Source organism: Hemiscyllium ocellatum, chromosome 4 (genome assembly GCF_020745735.1).
Source record: "Hemiscyllium ocellatum isolate sHemOce1 chromosome 4, sHemOce1.pat.X.cur, whole genome shotgun sequence".
In the NCBI taxonomy this organism is placed as follows: Eukaryota; Metazoa; Chordata; class Chondrichthyes; order Orectolobiformes; family Hemiscylliidae; genus Hemiscyllium; species Hemiscyllium ocellatum.
The window spans coordinates 80,844,282-80,864,471 of NC_083404.1; the positions used below are offsets into that span (position 1 = coordinate 80,844,282).

At 41.7% G+C, this 20,190-nt stretch overlaps 2 protein-coding genes across 9 annotated transcripts in view; one reads left to right on the forward strand and one right to left on the reverse strand.

The window, feature by feature from the left end:
• The first annotated feature begins 5,719 nt into the window (after positions 1-5,719).
• cebpd (CCAAT enhancer binding protein delta) lies at positions 5,720-7,089 on the forward strand. The gene has a single exon (XM_060823494.1). The coding sequence runs from the start codon at positions 5,838-5,840 to the stop codon at positions 6,711-6,713; it is 876 nt and encodes a 291-aa protein (XP_060679477.1). The 5' UTR covers positions 5,720-5,837; the 3' UTR covers positions 6,714-7,089.
• Positions 7,090-12,347: 5,258 nt separating this feature from the next.
• Positions 12,348-20,190, reverse strand: part of spidr (scaffold protein involved in DNA repair) — a 261,755-nt gene continuing 253,912 nt past the window's right edge. For all 8 annotated transcript variants that reach the window (XM_060823482.1, XM_060823492.1, XM_060823487.1 and 5 more), the window contains one exon: positions 12,348-12,597. In XM_060823482.1, the coding sequence (XP_060679465.1) occupies positions 12,472-12,597 (126 nt within the window). In that variant the 3' untranslated portion in view covers positions 12,348-12,471. The remainder of the gene's footprint in view (positions 12,598-20,190) is intronic.

Consider the following 20,190-nt stretch of genomic DNA (forward strand, 5'->3'; position numbering starts at 1 on the left):
ATCGAAAGCTTCGGTTATCCTACTCTCTCGCTTCCTGTGTATTAAGCAAAGCTCCAAGCCTACTCATATACCATTCCAGATCCATGAACCTTCATCTTGTATACTACCTTTTCTCCTGGTATCTTATCAGAACTTGTGGGAATCCAACCATACTACATCCGCTAGCATTATTTTTAAAAACTACATTAATATATCCTCAAAAACCTCCAATAAATTTGTCAAACATGACATTTCTTTTCCACTATTAACATCCTGCGAGTTACCATTGACCAGAACCTAACCTGAAACAACCACATACAGTGGCTACAAGAGCAGCATACTAGGAATACTGCAACAAGAACACATTTCCTGACTACTTAAAGCCTGTCCCCATCTACAACCAGGTGAAAGTGAGGACTGCAGTTGCTGGAGATCAGATTCAAGATTAAAGTGGTGATGGAAAAGTACAGCAGGTCTGGTAGCATCCAAGGAGCAGGAAAATTGACGTTTTGTGCAAAAGTTGCTCCTCGGATACCACCTGACCTTCTGTGCTTTTCCAGCACCACTCTAATCTGGACTCTAATCACCATCTACAACCACAAGTCAGGAGTATGATGGACTACCCTACCTGTCTGGATAAGTGCAGCACCAACATGTTAAGCTTTTTGCATAATGTAAAACAGCTTGTTTGATTGGCAACACATCCACAAACACCCAATCCCTCTACCATCAATGCTCAGCAGCAGCAGTGTGCACCACCCAAAAGATGCACTCCAGAAATTCATCAAAGATTCTTAGACAGAATCTTTCAAACCCACAACCACTTCCACCTAGAAGGACAAAAGGCACCAGACACATGGGAACACCATCATCAGCAAGTTCCTCTCCAAGCCACTCATCAACCTAACTTGGAAATATACCGCTGTATCTTCAGTGTTGTGGGTCAAAATCCTGGAATTCTTGAAATGGCATTGTATGTCTATCCATGGCATGTGGACTGCAGTGGTTAAAGGCAATTCACCACCTTGAGGAAAACTAGGAACAGGCAATAAATGCATGCCTAACCAGTGATGTCCACATCCCATGAATGAAAGAAAAACACATTCACTATGACTTCCTGAGTCCATTGTTAAGAATTCCATGAGAGATTCCAATTCTTTCCCAATGACTAATGTCAGGCTAATAGGTCTGTTGCTCCTTTTTCTCTCTTCACCCACCTTTCTTGAATAACAGTTGCATTTGCTAACTTCCAAATGGGTGGGACTGCTCAAGAATCTAGAGAATTTTGGTAGGTCATCCCAGTATACCTCCTGTCTTGGCAGCTTTTAGTTTAAGAAACTTAAGGTATATGCCATCACGTCCTTGACATTCCAGAGCTTTCAATCTCTGTATCATGTCACTTGCAAAGCAAAGTGATGGAATGAATCATCAACAGTGATATAATACAGCAGTTGCTTGGCAATAACCTGCTCACTGCCACACAATTTGGATTCTGCCATGGCCACTCAGGTCTTGTCCTCATTACAGCCTCAATTGAATCATGAATAAAGAGCTGTAATTCCAGAGGTGAGGTGTGAGTGACAAGGAGTCCGAGTTGGAATCATGGGAAATTTCTCTGCTTGTTGGATTCATACCTGGCTTGAAAGGAATATTGCTGTGGGTGTTGGCAGTCAGCCATCTCAGCTCCAGGCTACCTCTTCAGGAGCTCCTCAGGGTCATGGCCTAGACCCAACCATCTTCAGCTACTTCATCGATGACAATATCCAGGTTTGGGATGACAAGTAATATTCTCACCACATAATTGCCAAGTAATAACCATATTCAATAATGTATGATCAACAATGGTTAGATATCCATCTAACTATTGCCTCTTGACATTCATTAGCATTGCCATCATTGAACCCCCTAATATCAACATCCTGGGGATTACTATTGGTAGAAATTAAACTGAACCCGCCATACAAACACAGTGGAGAAAGTGTGGTCTGCAGATGCTGGAGATCAGAGCTGAAAATGTGTTGCTGGAAAAGCGCAGCAGGTCAAGCAGCATCCAAGGAACAGGAGATTCGACGTTTCGGGCATAAGCCCTTCTTCAGGATTCCTGAAGAAGGGCTTATGCCCGAAACGTCGAATCTCCTGTTCCTTGGATGCTGCCTGACATACAAACACAGTGGCTATGTAAGCTGGTCAGAGGCTAGCAATCCTGCAGTTCCTCACCTCCTGATTCCCAAAGCCTGTGCATCATCTACAATACACAAATCAGAAGGCTAACAGAATTCTTCCCACTTGCCCAGATGAGTGCAGCTCCATCAATACTTAAGAAGTTTGACACTATCTAGGACAAAACTGCTCACTTGATTTGCATCACATCTACAAACATCCACTTGTCTACCACCACGACTCAATAGCAGCTGTCTGTACCATATACAAGATATACCGTAAACATTCACCAAGTTCCTTAGACAGCATCTTCCAAAGACATGACCAGTTACTCCTAGAAGCACAAGAGCAGCAGATACACATGAACATCTGCAAGTTCACCTCCAAGCCACTTACCATCTGTTTTGGAATTTAGTGTTGCTGGGTCAATATTCTAAAGTTTCCTCCCAAACAGTATTGTGGGTCTATCTATAGCAAATGGATTGCAGAGAACAGAATGGTGGTTTGTTATCTGTTTCTCAATGACCACAAGGGATGGGCAATAAATTCTGGCTCAGCTAACGATGCTCACATTCCAAGAATTAAGTTTTAAAAATTGGCTACCATAGCTTTTATGATCTGCACAATTTAGACCCAACTAGGCATTTATCCAGTCACTAAGGAAAAAAGGTCAATAGGTAGTGAGAGACAGAAATATAAGCCACAGCTCCACATTCTTACTTAGAATTATTGGTCCAATGCAGCAATTAATGTCAAAATGTACAAAAGAGCTTTCAATATGCAATTCCAGAATGAAAGAACATTTTTCCAGTCTGGTTCGGTATATAGTCTCAGCCTCAATATGTCTATAAGGGGAGCGAAACGGGGGGGGGGCAGGCATTTATGCACAAATGAGATAAAAATATGATGTCAGTTGTCATAGAATCATTTTTGTGATAATTGAAAGTGTTAGAGCTGAGAGACTGAGAAGATTCTCAGTTTTCAAGTCACTTATGATGTTAAATAACCAGGGTTCTTTAATTTTGACAGAGCTCAATCAAATAAAAAAATGTAGTTACTTATAAAGACCACTTGGTGGAGCAGTGTGACCTTTGCCTTGTTGCAAAATGGATATGTTTACAGGTAATGATTGTACTGTAGTTTCTCACAGAAATAAATCAAAAGGAAAATAATTCAAAACCGCAATTTTTATCACACTAACAGGAAATGACAGTACCATGTATATAAAAGAATACTTAAAGAAAAATACTGAGCAAACTCAGTAGGGCTCATCATTATTTTATGAACAGTGAAAACACCAAAATTAATTTTCATAGGAACTGTTGAGAGTATAACAGAGGCACTTCCCACTCCGTAATGTGACTCCTTTAATATATACTCTCTGTTTTCTAACTACTCTCAAACTAACAACTTGGTTAAATTGGCAGCACTATCATGAGTTAGATAGACCTGGGTTAAAGTTCCACTGGCATCAGCACAGTCACTTAAGGATGTGTGAATAAGAGCATGCAATTCAGCAACTCCAGTCTGATCCAAGTTTCAAATACAATATAGCTAATCAGTACTTCAATTCCATTTATCTATCTTAGTTTCATGTTGACCACATCACAGTAGTGAAGGGACATTACGTTGCTTCAATACCACGTTTTGAATTGGGATGTTACCCTGATGTCTGGTGGGTAAACAGTTACAGTGCAGCTATTCAAAGGAAAGCAGCCAGCGATCTGGCCAAAATTCATCCATTAAACATGAGCAAAAACAGATTAGGTGAACATTTAACAACTCGTGTTACACTTTTAACGTAAAGAAACTCAACAACCTATTAGAAATGGACATTAAACAAGAAAGGGAACGATTACAAAGTAACTGAAAGCTTGCCCAGGTAGATGATGAGTTGAATGCCTGTTGTTTCTTTCAGTTACTTTCCGACCCTATATTTTGTATGTAATTTGCTTTTTGGTTATTTGATACTCTACATTTACTCCTGGTATATTAAACCTTAAGATAATTGCTTCTTATCCATGTACACACCATATTCTACTTCAACACAAACAGCAGCACCGCCCTCCTAACCTGCAATCCTCTTCCTGACCTCTCCGCCCCCACCCCACTCCGGCCTATCACCCTCACCTTGACCTCCTTCCACCTATCCCACCTCCATCGCCCCTCCCCCTAGTCCCTCCTCCCTACCTTTTATCTCAGCCGGCTTGGCTCTCTCTCTCTTATTCCTGATGAAGGGCTTATGCTCGAAACGTCGAATTCTCTATTCCTGAGATGCTGCCTAACCTGCTGTGCTTTGACCAGCAACACATTTGCAGCTGTGATCTCCAGCATCTGCAGACCTCATTTTTTACTCGAAGATTTTAACCTACTGCGAATCCTCTTACAAGGATGCCTTCCTTGAAGAAGCTCTCTTCCTCCCTCTACAAGGATTTCAGTGAGTCCCTCTCTCACTGCACCCCCCAGGTCATCTCCTCTGCACAGAAGCTCTTCAGCCACGTTCTCAAACAGACCCGTTACCACAGCCACATCTCCTTCCTCAGCACCTGCCTAAGGAACCGACTGATCCCACACGGACTCCTCATTTCCCCTCCCCCCACCTTGTCTCAGTCGGTTCCCTCAACTCAGCACCGCCCTCCTAACCTGCAATCCTCTTCCTGACCTCTCCGCCCCCACCCCACTCCGGCCTATCACCCTCACCTTGACCTCCTTCCACCTATCCCACCTCCATCGCCCCTCCCCCTAGTCCCTCCTCCCTACCTTTTATCTCAGCCGGCTTGGCTCTCTCTCTCTTATTCCTGATGAAGGGCTTATGCTCGAAACGTCGAATTCTCTATTCCTGAGATGCTGCCTAACCTGCTGTGCTTTGACCAGCAACACATTTGCAGCTGTATATATATATATAAAAATATATAGTACATTCTTCCTTTACCAGAGGTAACTCAGTAATAAAAACGTAACTTAATAGTTTTGTTGATTGTGCTAAGTTATCATGTGAAGGCTTTAAATTTCCTGAATTGCACATTAAAACACAAAGTAACGAAGTACAAGGGTCTGTCGTCCTACTTTCTTGCGTCACTCAGAACCGAGGGGAGCGCTGAAGTTTCTAGAATAAATCATTTAACCAAGCGCTGAATGAGAAAAACAGCAAGTTCCCCTGAGAACTGGCTCCTCCTCAGCACAACACGCTTATTCTGTGAAAAGGAAAGCATCTGAAAACCTGGCGTGTGTGCCCTTCACGCACCTTAACGAGGAGACGACGCTGAGGTCATTTAACTGTCAAAGGGCAGCGTTTGGTAACTTATTACTCCTGCACATGCTAACCGTGCAGACTTTTCTCCCTCACGCATAGACAGTTTGTGGGCACAAAACCTACAGGTTGCGTTGAAATACCGAGCGTGACCCGGGGTAAATATTTGAATGTAACGTTCCCCCTCTCCCCGCCCCCAAACCTGAGGCTGCCTGCGGCTCGTGCCCCGACGTGGGCGGGGCTGACCCCCGCTCCGCCCCGCCCTGTTCTGTGCAGGTCAGGCCTCGGCTGAATGACGCGCGCGGGCAGTGCGTATAAAGGAGCGCCCGCGGCGCGCGGTACACCATTTGCTCGCTGCAAACCAAGATCCCGGGTTGTTGGGTACACTTTTCTTCTTCTCTCCTTCCGAAGCCTGTGGTGGAGCCCAGTTTAAAAAACCAGCCCCTTCATGAGTAACCTGTACAACCTGGATTCACGCTGCGTCTCGCCATGTTTCCCTCTGTTTTCCCTAGAACCGGCTAATTTCTACGAAGGGGTCAACGGTGGGGCTAAGCCAAACCGGGGTATGTGCGAGGAAAGAACCAACCTGGTTGAGCTGAACCCAGCAGGTGATATCTACGACGACGAAACAGCCATTGATTTCAGCCCGTATGTGGTGGAGCCGGTGACAGGCTCTCAGCTGGAGCTCTACAGTGACGACTTGTTAGCAGACCTGTTCGCCAGCACCAACAAACCGGACAAATCTCAACCCGAGTATGGCTTTCTGCCTCCTGCAGCCAGTCTGATGAGCTCTGTCTCTGGTGTACCTGCCTCATCGGGTAACCATTCAGACAGGGACCTTTTCACTGCTCAGCTGCACAACAGCTACGATCGACGTCTGGACTTATCTAAAGTGGTGGTTAAAGAAGAGAGGGACGAAAACATGGAAACTTCGCTACCCAGTCAGATTGCAGCCTGCGCACAGACCACCGTACACTTGCCCACGGGCCAGCCTACTCCTCCCACTAGCCCGGAGCCCAGCTCTGCAAATTCCCACAGTAGATCAGCACCTGGCAAGGAAAAAACCAAGAAGCCCATAGATCGTCAGAGCTCCGAGTACCGACAGAGGAGAGAGAGGAATAACATCGCCGTGAGAAAAAGCAGAGATAAAGCCAAACAGCGTAACGTTGAGATGCAGCAGAAAGTCATAGAACTCAATGCCGAGAACGACCGTTTGCATAAAAAGATAGAGCAGTTGTCAAGGGAACTTGCGATTATGAGGAACTTTTTTGAGCAACAACCGAATGCTGCACCGTTCCTCAGTGCAAGCACAGACTGTCGGTGACTGTTAAACAAAACTTAAGTAACATCCAGTAGACCTGATACCTCACCAAAGAATCAATAATTTTGTAGCAAATACTGTGAACTTCGAAATGCGTAGATTTTTCTGGCCTCGGGAGTTCTAAACTCTAGAAATTTGTTGCAGACTGCCTTAAAAACTTTGCCATTAGCAACAAAGGCTGAACGTTCCTTAAATTATTTTTTTTATAATTCTAATTTTCTATACTCAAGTGCATTAATGCAGCTAAGGTACATTTATATGCCACGATTATGAACTTTATATTTTTCATTTTAGTCAATGATTGGTAGAGCATGGTTGACGACTTTTATAATGACTGTATTTCTTTTATGAAAAGAATCATTAAATACATCAATTTCTATTTGTCTAGTGTATTTGTTCAATACCTGTGTTCTGCAGGGTTGGGCACAACCAAACAAAAGCTGAATGGAAAATTTTCAGCTGGCAGGATACCGTGCACTTTGCTGAGTCATACTAGGAGTGAGAATACACGTGAACACGTAATACTCGCCTGGTCCAAGGTTGTTTTTTTTTGTAAATTCGACCACTGAATACTTGACTTACACTGTTAGGAACAAATGGTAAAAGCTTCCAGCAGTAGATGTCTATAGTGGAAGCTGAATCATCGTGTAAGTGATTACTTTTAAGTAGTATTAGTTCTTAAGTGAATTTTAATTTAACGCATAAACTAAATCGATAGCGTGCTGTATCAGATTCCATAGTCATTAAATATTGCCTGGCAAATACGCTGTAATTCACTATAATCCGAACTTTAGGTGGTGCAACAGATTGACCAATACCAATCTGTTAGTTTGGGATATTAATATTATCAACCATCCTGTTAAAATTTAGATTTTTAAAAAGTTGGTTACTATTTCTGTACAAAATAGTTGACAAATATGTAAGAAAAAGTGACAAATAGAATTTTATCTGGAATTTGCAAGTACTTTCCATCCTCTGCCATGCTTCAAAGTGTCACAACTACCTTTCAAAAGGAACATTTGGAAGAATGCAAGTTTCTCTTTCTCTCCGCCCCCCCCCCCCCCCTTCAATGCAACAATTACTGCATTTTTCTTGGACACTAGGAACTAAACCCAACATTTGAAACTCACTTGATCACTTGGAGACAAAAAAAAATCCATTTCTGCAAGATTTTAAATAGAGGTCAAAAAAAGTACAATTAGCAGTGCCAACTAATGGCTTATGATCATTTCCAACATTGAGTATATGTGAAATCAACCAAATGGCTTGCTATGCTTTTGTCCACAAGAAATTACACCTAGAAATAAATATCAAACAAAAACCATTGCTGAACAAACTCAGCAGGTGTGGCAACATCTGTGGGGACAAAGTAGAGTTAACATGGAGTCCAATTACTGCTAGGTCTGATGAACAATCACTAGTTTCCTACATTAATTCTACTTTCTCCCCATGGATGTTGCCACACCTGCCAAGTTTTGCCAGCACATTTGCTTCAGATCTATGGTATTCAGTTTTTAAAAAATAAATAAAACCATTGTGGATATTTGCATCTGTTCTAGCACCCACCGCTAAAATTTCCATTCATGTACCAAGTTACATCCAGCCTTAACTATTCTAATATGGTCAGTTAGCCAGACAGATGCTTTTCAATGCAGTGGTGTCAACCATGTAAGTTCAATTCCTACACTGATTGACGTTACCATGAGAACTCGCCTCAGCCCTGCCACTCATGTGAAAATTGGTGACCTCAAGTTAAACTAAAACCAATCATCTCTCAGAATAGCTTGATGGTTCTCTGGGACTATGGCAACTTTTCTTTTTGCATCCGCCTGGCTGGTCTCCAATTTTACATAATCCATAAACTTAAAGTAACCTCTAATTCTGCTGCTCTGTTGTGCCATCTGTGCTTACAGCTATACTGACTTCCAGTTTATCAACTGTTGTATGATCATCTGTCTGTTTTTTCATTTTAATTCTTCCACCTGTTCAGCTGTCTTAAGACTTTGCACAGTAGTGTGGGGTCAGAAACTCAAGGTACAAAGATCTTCAGATATATGCTGCATCACGTTCAGTTGTCTCAATCTGTCTTTCTACCGCACTTATATGTCTGAATGAGAGAAAGAATAAAGATATGAACAGGAGTGGGCTATTTCTACCCTTCAAGCTTGCTCCACCATTCAATGTGATCACAGCTGATCATAGAGTTCAGTAACCTAATCCCCCACTTCCACTATATCACTTGGTCCCTTTAGCCATAAGTACTTTTTTTAATAAAACTCAGTGTTGGCCTCAACTATTTTCTGTGGTAATAAAATCCACAGGCTCACATTCTCTGGGTGAAGAGATATCTTCTTATCTCAGCCCTAGAAAGGTTTACTCCTAATCCTTAAACTATGACCCATTGTTCTGCACTCTCCAACTACTGGGAACATTTTACATCTAACCTATCTAATTCTGTTAGAATGTTAGAGGTTTTTATAAAATCTGCTTATTCTTCTAGACTCCAGTGGATACAATCTTAACTGACTATTTCTCCTCTGTCCTGCCATCACAGAAATAAATTTGGTAAACCTTCGCTTTATTCCCTCTATAGCAAGATCATCCTTCCTCAGATAAGCAGACCAAATCTATACACAATCTTCCAGGTGTGACTTTGTCAATGCTCTGCAAAATTCCATCAAAATATTCTTGTTTTTGTACTCAAATTCATTTGCTATGAAGGCCAACATACAATTTGCCTTCTTCACTGCCTGCTGAACTGACATGCTTACTTTGTGCAACAGGTGACCTAGGACACCCAGATCGTATTGAATATCCTCCCCCAACCCCCCACCCCCTCAATTTATAGCCATTCAAATAACAATCTATCCTCTCATTATTGTTACCAATTGGATAAACTCACAAGTATCTACATTATACTGCATCTGCCATACTTTTGCACTCAGCCTGTCCAAATCACACTGCAACATCTCTGCATGATCCTTACAGCTCATCCTTCCAACTGGCTTAGAGTCAGCTGCAAATTTTGAGATATTTAGTTCCCTTATCTAAATCTTTAACATTTACTGTATTGTGAACATCTGGGACTCCAATACTGATCCCTTCGGTATTTCACTAGCCACTATCTTCCATTCAGAAAAAGGTCCATTTATTCTTACTCTTTGACTCATTTTCTATCCATGTCAATGCACTGCCCGCATTCCAATGCGCTTTAATTTTACACATTAATGTCTTTTGAGAGAGTAACATTAATGAAACAATTCAATTCACACATGTAAACCAAAACATTAATTTTAAAATTCTCATCTGCAAAGTCAAATTCCTCCAAGATCTCTTCCTTCCCTATCTCTGTAACCACAGTCTTACAACCCTCTAAGAACTTTCTGTTCCTCAACTTCTGACCATCATGCCACTATTGGCAGTCATGCCATCAGGTGTCTAGGCCCAAGGCTAGAATTCCCTCCCAATTCTTTCCTGCTTTAAGTCACTACTTAAAACTTACTCCTCTTGCCAACTGTTTTGCATAACTGTTCTAATGTCTTTTTTGTTCTGCATAAATTTTTGTTTGGTTTTGGTTCTGTAAAATGTTCTGGACATTTTACTTCACTAAAGACACTGTATAGTTGTAATTTGTTGGATTATTCTAAACACTCTGAAAGGACTTCAGAAATACAACTAATAACTGACCTTGGTGGTGGGAAAGTTGTTGGAAGGAATTCTGAGGGACAGGATGTACATGTATTTGGAAAGGCAAGGACTAATTCGGGATAGTCAACATGGCCTTTTGCGTGGGAAATCATGTCTCACAAACTTGATTGAGTTTTTTGAAGAAGTAACAAAGAAGATTGATGAGGGCAGAGCACAAAATGTGATCTATATGGACTTCAGTAAGGTGTTCGACAAGGTTCCCCATGGGAGACTGATTAGCAAGGTTAGACCTCATGGAATACAGGGAGAACTAGCCATTTGGATACAGAACTGGCTCAAAGGTGATAGAGAGTGGTGGTGGAGAGTTGGTTTTCAGACCGGAGGCCTGTAACCAGTGGAGTGCCACAAGGATCAGTGCTGGGTCCTCTACTTTTTATCATTTATCTAAATGATTTGGATGTGGGCATAAGAGGTACAGTTAGGAAGTTTGCAGATGACACCAAAATTGGAGGTGTAGTGAACAGCGAAGAGGGTTACCTCAGATTACAACAGGATCTGGACCAGATGGGCCAATGGGCTGAGAAGTGGCAGATGGAGTTTAATTCAGATAAATGAAAGGTGCTGCATTTTGGGAAAGCAAATCTTAGCAGGGCTTATACACTTAATGGTAAGGTCCTGGTGAGTGTTGCTGAACAAAGAGACTTTGGAGTGCAGGTTCATAGCTCTTTGAAAGTGGAGTCGCAGGTAGATAGGATAGTGAGGAAGGTGTTTGGTATGCTTTCCTTTATTGGTCAGAATATTGAATACAGGAGTTGGGAGGTCATGTTGCGGCTGTACAGGACATTGGTTAGGCCACTGTTGGAATATTGCGTGCAATTCTGGTCTCCTTCCTATCGGAAAGATGTTGTGAAACTTGAAAGGGTTTAGAAAAGATTTACAAGGACATTGCCAGGGTTGGAGGATCTGAGCTACAGGGAGAGGCTGAACAGGCTGGGGCGTCAGAGGCTGAGGGGTGACCTTATAGAGGTTTACAAAATTATGAGGGGTATGGATAGGATATATAGGCAAAGTCTATTCCCTGGGGTTGGGGAGTCCAGAACTAGAGGAGATAGGTTTAGGGTGAGAGGGGAAAGATATAAAAGAGACCTAAGGGGTAATGTTTTCAGTCAGAGGGTGGTATCTGTATGGAATGAGCTGCCAGAGGATGTGGTGGAGACTGGTACAATTGCAACATTTAAGAGGCATTTGGATGGGTATATGAATAGGAAGGGTTTGGAGAGATATGGGCCGGGTGCTGGCATGTGGGACTAGATTGGGTTGGGATATCTGGTCGGCATGGACGGGTTGGACTGAAGGGTCTGTTTCCATGCTGTACATCTCTATGTCTATGACTCTAACAAAGAAGCCAGAATAGACCAGTCATTTCCAAGATAAGCAAAAAGAATCCAAATAAGTAGTTTGATGTATTAGTGCATAAATATATGAAAAAGCGAATAAGGGCTCAAGCCTGAAACGTCGATTCTCCTGCTCCTTGGATGCTGCCTGACCTGCTGCGCTTTTCCAGCAACACATTTTCAGCATAAATATATGAACCACAGTCTCAGGGAATGGATTCTGCTCACACAATGAGCATCAGAGGCTGTCTTGTGAGATAAAGATTTTTTAAAAAGCAATCAAATTAATATCTGCTGCTTTCATGTGTCATGTCACACAACAGCAGAGTAAAATCTTAGTTGGGCAAATGTTACATTGTGATGCTAAAGAGACCTCGGAAATAATTTACAAAATGGAGAAGATTCGTAAGGTATGTTCTCCTTCAAGAAATGTTGCTTCAGGTGGAAAAAGAAACTTGATTTCGTCTAAGTTATCCAGAAGAAAACATAATTGCATTTTTGAATTAAGTTTTAAGAAATAGCAGTTATTTTTCCTTATTCCTCAAATAATCAAATATAAATTTTAAAATAAGTTGACACACCAGCCATCCAAAAGTTATTTTATTTGTAATGCATCATTTATAAATATTTAATGAAATAGATCTTCACATCAGAAACTTTAAGAAATGCAGTTGTAGCTACCAATACACAACAAATGCTGATGACCAAGAATTTCATTTTCACTGAGTGTATAGCAAACTAACTTCCTCTAATCCAATCCAGCTTGCTGGCTGATGTGTTACAGAGCGGACGTAGCAGCTGAGAGGTCCCAACTCCTGGCCAAGTACACCGTCTACCTCATAGCCCTGTCATGAGAGATGTAATAAACCAGCCATTATAGAGAACATGCTGTTTTGAAAGGTAATTATTAGAGGAAAATGTTAAAATCACATTTTACATTTCACATTAAATAAAGAGGTGGAGGGAATTCCAGAGCTTAGGACCTAGGCAACTGGTAATAGCAAATAATTATAATTTGGAATACACAAAAGGCAAATATGAGAGGAACACTGATATTTCAGAGGGGTGCAGGGGATAAGGAGGCCATGGTGGAATTTGAAACATGTGAATTTTTAAATCAAGATGCTACTCAAATAGAAGCCAAATAAAGGTGAGCGAGAAGAGGGGTAATAGAGAATGCAACTTCCTGCCACAGCATTTTGAATTACTTGAAGATTATAGATTGCAAATTAGCTACAAATGCATACAGATAGTTGAGTCTAGAAATAATGAATTACTAGAGTGTTTCAATGTCAGGTCAGCTGAGACAGATGTCTAAATCAAGCAATGTTTCAGATTGGCTGGTTGTGACAGGTTGGTTCCACAGGAGACTGCGATGGGCCCTCAACATTTTACAATTTATATCAATGTGTTTAAAGAGAGGATCAAGGCACAGTGGCTACATTTGTAGATGACACAAATGTCTAACAAAATATGCTGTGAAGCTACCATAACAAGGATGTTGGTTGATAAATAAAGGTTAAAATGAATGAGCAAAACATTTGGCAGATGCATATTATGTGGGAAATTGTGAAGCTTGATCATTTTTCAGAAAGAACAATAAAGCTATGTATTACTTAAACATGACTGACTACAGAAATCTGACATGAAAAGGGATCAAGGTGTTCTAGTGCATGAGTCACAAGATGTTGCTATACAGGTACACAAGCAATAACGGCTACTGGAATGCTACCCTTTAATACAAGACAATTTGAACATTAATGCAAGGGTGCAATGCTTTGGACACACAGATAATTGGTGAAGCCACATCACAATATTGTGTGCGGTTTTGGCCTCCTTTCTTAGGGAAGAATATAAATGAGTTGGAGGTGGTTCAGTAGTTCACTTGATACCTGGAATAATCAGATTGTCTTAAGGGAAGATTGGACAGGCTGGGCTTTTTCTTCTCTATAGTTTAAAAGAGCGAAGTGTGATTTGATTGATTTGAATGAAGTTTGAACAATCCTGAATGGTCTTGAAATAGTGGAAAAGGAAAAGATATTTACGCTTGTCAAAATCTTAGAATTCCCTTCCAAATAGTATTGAGAGTCTACCTACAGCACATGGACTTCAGCATTTCAACAAAGCAGCTTATCACCACCACTTTCTCAAGGGCTTCAACTAATGGATAATAAATGCTGGTCAACCAATGACCCCCACATGCTATGAATGAATATATTTCTTTATATAAGTCACTGCCATGTTGGAAGAAACACAGCAGCCAATATACAAACAGCAAATTCCCATTAACAGCAATATGACAGGGCCAGGATATCTGTTTTTTGTGATGTTGATTGAGGGATGAACATTGTTAGGACACTAGTGATAGCTGCCCTAATCTTCTCAAAATGGGTGTGTCTAGTAACACCACTCAAAAGTGCATTGCTGGAAGTGCGTGCAAGTATTTTTAAGTATGGACAGTTGAAAGCGATGCCAGGTGTGAGCAGTCACTGACTTCCAAAATAGTTCCATGGGAATATTTGCATCTAAAAAACAGCACCTCCGTATAGTACAGTGCTCCATTTGCCCTGCACTCAAACATCAGCCTAAATTTTTATGCTCAAGTCTCAGATATGAACCTGGAATCTGATGATTCAGAGGAGAGAGTATTACTCCCAAGTGAGCTATTTAAAGTGATTTCCATGTCAGGCGGGTTAAGTTGTAAGATTTTGTATGTTTAGAGGTATTTAGACTGAAATGGGAAGCCTCAAATTTTGCTAATATCAATCCTTTTGTGAGCTAACTACAGAAAACATCATGCCATTCAGTAAATACAAACAATGAGACAGACAGTAAGATATAATTTTTAGGTAGCCTACGGAGGTGTATTTCATAACAGATCAAAATGTTCAAATTTCTGTGTTTAACAGAATGTGAATGGTTGGCAGAAGTGCTGTCCAATTGCATTAAAGTAAAATGAGATCATCAGCTTCATTATTTTCACAAAACATGGTTCATAATGTTTTGATTGGTGACTAATTAGCAGGACATCCCTAACATTATCATGTGACTATCCTCAGTGTGCAAACACTGACACTTTGACAGATGGATTTCAGTGATGTGCTTTATATAACTTATTTCCTCTACTTATTACTTTGGTTTTAAAATATCTTTCTGTCTGACTGTCTCAGTAGTTTCAAGGTTTCCTGTGACAATTATTGTCTTTCCTGATTTTCTGAATCCAAATCAACTATAATTTACGTAACTGTTGGAAGACTGTCAAAAGACTGTCACAAGAATAGATCATAAGAACAGTTCTGAGCAATGTAATAAAGTAAAAAAAAGGACATGGAAATTAACACAATTATGATTTCATTTAGCACACAGGTGATCTTCAAATATACACATTGCACCCCACTAACACTGCAGCTTCACATCACAAGTGCATTCAGACTTGAACAGCCCTTGCAAAATCATCTAAGAAATCAAAATTTTCCACTATATGACAATGTTACAGAATAAAATCAAAATTAATAATACATAGAAAGGGGTCTTTGTAGGATTAATTTATAAAAGTTCTTTAAATTTACAATATAGCATTGACAAAGCCTTTCAATTAACTTGATTTCTTTACAAAAGTCTATACTTTCCAAAACAAAGAATGGAGAAGCAATTCTGTCAGCTATTTGGACTAACAAAGTACTTTAGAGTCTGATCAGTCCCTTTAATAGGATTATTTTTGTGCAGTAATTTCTAATTTAGAAGTACATGCACTTCTACCAATGCAGCAGTCACATTCAGGGAATGACAGGATTCTGGGTAATCCAAGATGGAGGATGGGAAAAAACTGTGGCTATAAGAGCTGCTCCTTTTTTGAGGTATATAAAGTGATAGAGGAGATTTCCTCAAATTCTAGAAGCAGCAATTACTGTTTGGTCTGCTGTTGCATTATTTTGGAACTTTGGGGGAACAAAGTCAAAACAATGACACTTGAAGAAAGGAGAAAGACAGACAAAAGGTAGTGAGCATGTGGTTAGTCAGGGAGACAGAAAGAAACCTACATTGCTAAGTGACACAGTGCATAGTATCTGCTTTTGCTGTTTGAGTTCATGTTTCTCTGAACATTGGAGTGTGTCTAGGAAAAATGAACAAACAGTGAAATTCACAGCTGACCTTGGAGGAACCTGTGTGGGAGAGCTCACAGCACAGGGATAGATAAATTCATAGTTTTTTAATGTGTAACCTTGCTGTAAGTCTACAGTAGTGAGTAGAGTGGGTTCTTTCTTGATAATATGTATTATTGAAATCTATCTCTTGATTAAATTTTAAAAATATAAAACATAAGTACTAAGTTAGCCTGGAGCACAGTTTTTTAGAGCAAAAAGATGGTGCTATTTTCTGGACTGTAAATTGTGAAGGAGAAAAGATGGCCTTTAGTAGAGTGATATGCTCTTCCTGTCGGGTGTGGGAGTTTAGGGAGAGTTTCCATGTTACTGATGATTATGTCTTCAGGAAGTGTCTTTGTTTGCGAAACTGGATCAGTTGCAGCAGCAGGTACAGGCAATGAGAAATTTACAATAGTGTGATTGACAGCAGTTACAGGAAGGAAGAAAAGCCACATATATAATCAGGTAGATGGGTTAACTCCAGGAAAAGTAGGACGGGTAGACAGGTAGTGCAGAAGTCTTCCGTGGCTATCCCCACTTCTAACAAGTACGCTGCTTTAGAAAATGTAGGTGGTGATGGACTCTCAGGGGAAGAGGACATCAAAGGTAATGATCTCAGGATTGCTATCAGTGTCACGTGCTAGCCAGGGTAGCTCTTGTTTGACTGCATCACAGCCTAGGAGCTGCAGATGGACTCTCTGTATCTCTGACTAGAGTGTACTATCATAATCAAATGCTTGGAACCCATGTTCCCCTCATTACATTAGAGCCTCTCTGGATCCCACAAACTTGGCTGTTCGTGCTACATTCCCCTGAGGATCTCTTTAATTTCTCTCCTAGTTCCCTGAATTCTGCTTTCAAGACCTCATCTCATTGTTTTTAGATTAGATTACTTACTTACAGTGTGGAAACAGGTCCTTCTGCCCAACAAGTCTGCACTGACCCTCTGAAGAGCAACCCACCCAGACACATTCCCCTACATTTACCCCTTCACCTAATACTACGGGCAATTTAGCATAGCCAATTCATCTAACCTGCACATTTTTGGACTGTGGGAGGAAACCAGAGCATCCTGAGGAAACCCACGCAGACACGGGGAGAATGTGCAAACTCCACACAGACAGTTGATGTCTATATGCACCACGTCAACTGGCTGTTCACCCTACCTTTCAGAATGTTCTGCTGCCTGACCCGAGCACCTGGGAGGCAACATACCATCCCGGAGTCTCGTGTTTGGCCACAGAACCGCCTATCTACTCCTCTTAGAATAGAATCTCCTATTATGATTATGGTCCTACGAGTCGTTTTCTCACCCTTCTGAACAGCAGTGTCCTCCACGGTGCCATGATCCTGGCAACTGCTGCCCTCCCCTGGTGAGCCATCTCCCCCAATAGTATCCAAAATGGTATCCCTGTTTTGGAGGGCGATGACTGCAGGGGTCACCTGCACTGCCTTCCTACTCTTTCTCTGCCTTTTGGTAACCCATTCACTGTCTCCCTCAGCAATTCTAATCTGCGGTGTGACCATTTCACTAAATGTGCTATCCACGACCTCCTCAGCATTGCGGATGCTCCACACTTAGCGTCAGAGGTCTGGATGGAATAGAATTTGTAAGAAGCGTCCAGGAGTTTTCTAGAGAAGTATGTCAATAGTCTGACAAGGGATGGGACTATATTGGACATGGTGTTGGGGAATGAGCCAGGCCAGGTGGTAGAATTTGCATGGGGGATTTCTTTGGGATCAGTGACCACAGTTCTGTAAGTTTTAGAATACTCGTAGACAAAGATGACAGTGGTCCTAAGGGAAGAGTACTAAGCTGGGCCAGGACTAATTATATCAAAATTCAGCAGGAGCTGGGAAATGGGGACTTCTTCTTTTTTCTTCTTTTTTTACAGTATGGAAACAGGCCCTTCGGCCCAACAAGTCCACACCGACCCGCCGAAGCGCAACCCACCCAGACCCATTCCCCTACATTTACCCCTTCACCTAACCCTACGGGCAATTTAATGTGGCCGATCCACCTAACCTGCACATTTTGGATTGTGGGAGGAAACCGGAGCACCCGGAGGAAACCCACACAGTCACAGGGAGAACGTGCAAACTCCACACAGAGTTGCTGGAGGCGGGAACTGAACCCAGAACTCTGGCGCTGTGAGGCAGCAGTGCTAACCACTGTGCAGCTATTTGAAGGGAAGTCCACACTTGATATGTGGGAGGCTTTCAAAGATAGGTTGAAGATAGTGCAGGATAGGCATGTCCCTTTGAAAACAAGGGATAGGAAAGACAAGATTCGTGAATCGTGGATGACAGGAGAAATCGTATGACTAGCCAAGAGGAAAAGGGAAGCACACATAAGGTCCAGACAGCTAAGAACAGAACGGGCCTTGGAGAAATATCAAGAGAGTAGGACCACCTTAAACGAGGAATCAAGCGGGCTAAAGAGCTAAATAACTTTAGCGAGCAGAATTAAGGAGAATCCCAAAGCCTTTTATTCATATATAAGAAGCAAGAGGGTAACTAGAGAAAGGATTGGTCCACTAAAGAATAAGGAAGGAAAGTTGTGTGCCGAACATGAGAAAATGGGTGAGATTCTGAATGATTTCTTTGCATCAGTGTTCACTGAGGAGAAGGACATAATGAATGTTGAGATTTGAGATAGAAGTTTGTTTACTCTGGATCACGTTGACATAAGGAGGGAAGATGTGTTGGTAGACTAAAGGATATTAACGTGGACAAATCCCCAGGATCGGATGGGATCTATTCCAAATTGCTGAGGGAAGCAAGAGAGGAAATAGCTGGGGCCCTGACAGATATCTTTGTAGTATCCTTAAACGCAGGTGAAGTGCCAGAGGACTGGAGGGTTTCTCATGTTGACCCCCTGTACAAGAAAGGTAGTAGTGATATTCCAGGTAACTAGTGAGCCTGACGTCAGTGTTGGGAAAGTTGCTGGAGAAGTACTGAGGGATACAATCTATTTAAATTTGGAAACGAATGGGCTCATCAGTGATAGGCAACATGGTTTTGTGTAGGGGCGATCGTGCCATACCAATTTAAGAGAGTTCTTTGAGGAAGTGATCAAGTTGATAGATGAAGGCAGGGCTGTAGATGTCATTTACATGGACTTTAGTAAGGCGTTTGATAAGTTCCCCATGGTAAACTAATGCAGAAAGTGAAGTCACATGGTGAGCAGGGTGTTCTAGCTAGGTCGATAAAGAACTGGTTGAGCAACAGGACACAGAGTAAAAGTTGAAGGGAGTTTCTCGAAATAGAGAAAGGTGACCAGTGGTGTTTCACAGGGATCAATGCTGGGGCCACTGTTGTTTGTGATATACATAAATGATCTGGAAGAAGGCACTGTTGGTCTGATCAGTGCATTTGCAGATGTCACAAAGATTGGTGGAGTAGCAGAAAGCATAAGGGACAGTCAAAGAATATAGGAGAATATAGATAGACTGGAGAGTTGGGCGGAGAACTGGCAGATGGAGTTCAATTCAGGCAAATGTGAGGTGATGTATTTTGGGAAGTCTAATTTTTAAGTGAACTATACTGTAAACGGAAGAGCCTTGGGAAAAGTTGATGAGCAGAGAGATCTGGGAGTTCAGGTCAATTGTACCCTGAAGTTGGCTGCACAGGTGGATAGAATGGTCAAGAAGGCATATGGTATGCTTGCCTTCATCGGACGGGCTATTGAGTTGAAAAGCTGGCAGGTCATGTTAAAATTGTGCAAGATTTGGTTCGGCTGCATTTAGAATACTGTGAACAGTTCTGGTCACCGCAGTACCTAAAGGATGTGGACGCTCTGGATAGGATGCAGAGAAGGTTTACGAGGATGTTGTCTGGTATGAGGAGAGGTTGAGAAGGTGAGGATTGTTTTAATTAGCAAAAAGGAGATTGAAGGGGAACCTGATTGAGGTCTACAAAATCATGATGGGTATAGACAGGGTGGATAGAAATAAGCTTTTTCCCAAGGTCAGGGATTCAACAACAAGAGGTGACGCGTTCAAGGTGAGAGGTGAAAAGTTTAAGGAGGATACACGTGGCAAGTACTTTACACAGAGGGTGGTAGGTGCCTGGAACATTTTGCCAGCAGAAGTAGTAGAGGCAGGCACGGTAGATTCATTTAAGGTGCATCTGGACAGATGCATGAGTAGGTGGGGAGCAGAGGGACACGGATGCTTAGGAATTGGGCAATAGGTTTAGACAGTGGATTTGGATCAGCTCAGGCTTGGAGGGCCGAAGGGTCTGTTCCTGGGCTGTAAATTTTCTTTGTTCTTCGTTGGATAGCATTACTGC